This window comes from Coffea arabica, chromosome 2e (genome assembly GCF_036785885.1).
Source record: "Coffea arabica cultivar ET-39 chromosome 2e, Coffea Arabica ET-39 HiFi, whole genome shotgun sequence".
In the NCBI taxonomy this organism is placed as follows: domain Eukaryota; kingdom Viridiplantae; phylum Streptophyta; class Magnoliopsida; order Gentianales; family Rubiaceae; genus Coffea; species Coffea arabica.
Window position 1 is genome coordinate 27515958 of NC_092313.1, and position 4269 is coordinate 27520226.

At 55.7% G+C, this 4269-nt stretch overlaps 1 protein-coding gene across 1 annotated transcript; it reads right to left on the bottom strand.

The window, feature by feature from the left end:
• Positions 1 to 701: 701 nt before the first annotated feature.
• Positions 702 to 3891, bottom strand: LOC140036191 (uncharacterized). The gene is made up of 4 exons (XM_072077495.1): positions 3866 to 3891; positions 3608 to 3711; positions 1638 to 3391; positions 702 to 1406 (listed from the first exon to the last, which is right to left on the bottom strand). The coding sequence occupies exons 1-4, from the start codon at positions 3889 to 3891 to the stop codon at positions 702 to 704; spliced, it is 2589 nt and encodes an 862-aa protein (XP_071933596.1).
• Between the last annotated feature and the right edge of the window lie 378 nt (positions 3892 to 4269).

Consider the following 4269-nt stretch of genomic DNA (forward strand, 5'->3'; position numbering starts at 1 on the left):
GAAACCTCAGGTTTTGTGAGTATCTGACGTAAGGGTTGATCCGTCATGACAACAATGCTGTGGGCCTGGAAGTAAGGTCGGAGCTTCCGGGCGGCGTGCACCAAGGCAAGGACCAACTTTTCTGCCGGCGTGTACCGCGTTTCCGACTCTTGTAAAGCACGGCTGACGTAGTATATTGACCTTTGAGTCCCCCTGTTCTCCCGCACCAAAACCGTGTTAACGGTCTCGTTGCAGGCAGACAAGTATAGGAACAGGGTCTCTCCCTGCTCCGAGGCGGTCAGAGTAGGCAGCTCAGCCAGGTATACCTTTAAGTCGGCGAAGGCTTTCTGGCATTTTTCAGTCCATTGAAAGTCCTTAGGTGCTTTCATGATTTGGAAGAAGGGTAGCCCTCTCACCGCGGAGCGCTAGAGGAATCTATTCAGGGCGGCCATCCTTCCCGTGAGCTGCTGGACCTCCTTTATGTTCCTCGGTGGGGCCATGTCCATGACGGCCTGGAGCTTATCTGGATTGGCTAGGATCCCATCTCGGGAGACCAAGAATCCTAGGAACTTTTCAGACCCAACCCCGAAGGTGCACTTTTTCTGGTTGCTTTCCCACAGGATGTTCAGGATTTCCCTCAGGTCGGGAATGAGCTGCCGGTCAGTTCGGCTCTTGACGATCATATCGTCCACGTAAACCTCCATACTCCTGCCGATCTGATTCTAGAACAGTTTGTTGACCAAGCACTGGTAGGTGGCTCCAGCGTTCTTTAGCCCAAACGGCATTGTCCGGTAGTAGTAAGTTCCTTCCTCAGTAATGAAGGAGGTCTTTTCCCGATGTTCTTCGGCCATCTCTATCTGGTGGTATCCCTTGAAAGCATCCAAGAAACACAAAACGTCAAAACCCACAGTAGAATCTACTAACCTGTCGATCCTTGGCAAGGGGAAGCAGTCCTTTGGGAAGGCCTTATTGAGATCTGTGAAGTCCACGCACATCTTCCAAGACTGGTCCTCCTTCTTCACCAAGACGGGGTTGGTTAGCCAGGTCGGGTAATACACCTCCAGGATGATCTTAGATTCCAGCAGCTTGCCGACCTCCTTCTTGACCACCTCATTCCTCTCCGGGGGGAAATTCCTCTTCTTCTGCTTTACGGGTTTGAAGCGGGGATCTACGTTGAGGTGGTGGACGGCCAGATTAGTCGGAATCTCGGGCATGTCCTCGATCGTGCACGCGAAGACCTGGGAGTACTCCCTTAGCAGGACTTTCAAACCCTCCTTCTCCTCGGAAGGTAACGACGCGCCGATGCGGAGGACCCGATCCGGCCTTTCCTCTCCCAAGGGGAACTCTTCGATCTCGTCCTGGGTATCCAACTGTCGGGCCTCTTCCCCCGAGATGTAGGGCTCCAAGCTGGTCGTCTGGGCGACCACCTTCTCTTGTCCCCGGAGCACGGCCAGGTAGCAAGCTCAGACCACTTCCGAATCTCCACGTACCTCGGCTATTCCTCCCGATGTGGGGAATTTGACGCTGAGGTGGAGCATAGAAGAGATAGCTCAGAGGGCGTTCAAGGCGGGCCGACCCAGGAATATATTGTGCGGGAATTGTTGTTTGACCACCACAAAGTTGACGGGGATGGTTCGACATTTGGGCGCCTGTCCTACCATAACCATCAGGGTGATCATCCCCTCCGAGTTGATGGGTGTTCCGGTGAAACCCACCAGGGGTGTCCGAACAGGGGTCAACTGTCCATCCTCCAAGTCGAGCTCTCTGAACACCCGATAAAATAGGATGTCCACCGCACTTCTTTGGTCGACGTACACCTTCTTCACTCGATAGTTATTGGTTACGACGTCTATTACGATGGCCTCGTGGTTCCCGGATGCCAGGAGAACCGCATCCCTTGGTCCGAAGGTGATCTCGTCGTCCATGCGCAGGGGCTTCAGGGAATCGTCCCCTTCGGGGAGAGGTCCCCTGTTTTTCCGAGCTGCATGGCTGTTCCTCCTCGTGGGACCCCCGACAATGGTGTTTATCACCCCTGCTAGGTTCTGGGTATCCTGGTCGGGGGAGTGAGTCCAAGGAATATCACGCCGCTCAGGACGGTCGTGACGCTGGCTCTCGCCTCTATCTCCGCGGTGGGTACGTCCTGGTTCCTGGCCGGGTCGACCTGGCCACACAAATCGCCCCAAGAAGCCGCGCTGGATCAGGTCCTCGATCTCCTTACGCAGGGCCCAGCACCCCTTCGTGTCATGCCCGACGTCACGGTGAAGAGCGCAATACCGGTCCTGATTTCTCTTGTTCCGGGGTGTCCCCATCTTAGGCGGCCGTTCTCCTAGGCCCTCCGCCTCCATAACGGCCAGGATCTGGGTTCTGGGTCGAGTTAGGGGGGTGTACCCCTTTTCCGGAAGCGGCCGTTGAGCGGGGGTTTTCTCCTTTGAGAGTCGGTCAAAAACATTCTTCTTAGCCGGGCCGTCCTTGTTTTCAGGGAGGTTTTCACGTCCTCTCCGATTTCCGATCTCCTTATCTGACTCTCTCTTCAGGCGTGCCGCCTCCTCTGCGTTAGCGGCTGCGTGCGCTCTGGTCCGGAGCTCTTCCAGATCTCCGGGAGACTTCTCAGCCAACTTGTAGAAGAGCTCCTCTGCCCTGAACCCGTTCATGAAGGCAGCCATCACCACCTTCTCATCCTTGTCCCTGATCTGCAGGCTCTCCGTGTTGAAGCGAGCCATGAAATTTCTCAGGGACTCGTCCGGCTTCTGCCTGATTGCCATCAAGTGAGCCGCGTTCTTCGAATAGGTCTTTGAAGAGACGAACTGGGCGACGAACTGCCTGGCCAGTTCGGGAAAACTTCGGATGGACTCTGGTGCTAGACCCTGGAACCAGAGCCGGGCCCTCCCCTTCAGAAACATGGGGAAGGTCTTGTAACGGATTTCATCTGCGGCTGTTTGCAGACGCATGTGCGTCAGGAAGACCGAGAGGTGGTCCTCCGGATCAGTCGAAGCGTCATACAGCTCAATGTTCGGGATCTTGAATCTCCGAGGTAGCGGACAGTCCTCTATCTCCTGGGTAAAAGGCGAGGCTGTGTACTTGTCCTCGTATAATTGCGGCCGCAAGATCTGCTCGAGCTCATCCCGGACAGGCTTCCACGGGGGAAGGTCGCGCAGTCGTTTCTTGGCGGATCGATCGGGGGAGCGATTAGGCTCATTCCGCCCGGGCTTCCACTGGGAGGGGTTTTTCCGCCGGCTCCCAGCGGTCCGGCCGCTGGAACACCTCTCGTTATCTCCGACCACCGAGGCTCGTGGCCGAGGGGGAGTCCGTGGCCGTTTCCTCTTGGGGGGTAGGTCCCGCGACTCATCCTCCGAGAGAATGAGAGATGACTCATTCTCTCTCTCCTTTGCCTTGGAAGTTTGCGCGCCCCCAGCTTCACCCCCTCATTCGCCTGTCGGATCATGTCTTCCAACATGTGGAGGTTCTTCGTCACGAATTGGAGGATCTGCTGTTTCCGATCCCCCAAAAGGGCCGAGCCCCCTGCGTCCCGAGCCGTCTCGGTCTCCTTTCGCCGGGACCCCTCTCCGGGATCGGTGTTCTCTATGGTTCGTTTGAAACGTGTTCTCACCATCAACACAACTGCACTTACCTCTCGGTTCCCACAGATGGCGCCAACTGAAGAAGCGCTGAGCTTCCCCAGACCGAGCTGACCTGACGAGCTTGGTAGGCTGATGAGGAGAGTGTGTCCTGACCCTACAAAACAAACTGAAAGTGGCCTTTAGGGTGACTGCCGGGAGGGCTCCGAGGTCGTCCCCGTGGGCACTCCGACGGTCAAGTTAGTTTTTCGGTGAGTGGGATTTGACTGGAAGTAAAATTGCGAGGAGTGTCTCGTCAATACTGAGCATACCTTATGCCGCTGGGGAGCGTTATCATTTATATCTGCTCAAGAGTCCGACCTCCGTACGTTTCGGGACCTACCTAGTATAGCCTCAATCCCGCGCTGAGCGGGATATCCCCCGCCCTCTGCGGGATTGTTCTCTGGACCCCCGGGGAGCCCTAGCGACGGTGTGCCTCAGGATGTCTCCCGTGGGCCTGGGGTCCAAACCCAGCTCTGGCCTTCCCGGGCTGCCACGTGTATAGGCTCAGGACAGGGCCTCTGCATTGTGAATAGACTATTGTGTTGCAAATCGATAGGGAACCTTGCGGATTTTTTACCAGTCTTCTATTAAGTGTCAGAGTGTTGGGGAGTCTTGTCAATATTTAACACTCCATATTCAATCTCAAGATTTCCTTTCAATAGTTTACTTCTCT

Bases quoted from the DNA above. Each gene is read 5' to 3' on its own strand.
- LOC140036191 (XM_072077495.1), bottom strand. From the start codon at position 3,891: ATGATAACGCTCCCCAGCGGCATAAG. The intron at 3,712-3,865 runs GTATGCTCAGTA...TTTGTTTTGTAG, and splicing joins ACGCTCCCCAGCGGCATAAG to GGTCAGGACACACTCTCCTC. The intron at 1,407-1,637 runs GTAGGACAGGCG...GGACAAGAGAAG, and splicing joins TGATCACCCTGATGGTTATG to GTGGTCGCCCAGACGACCAG.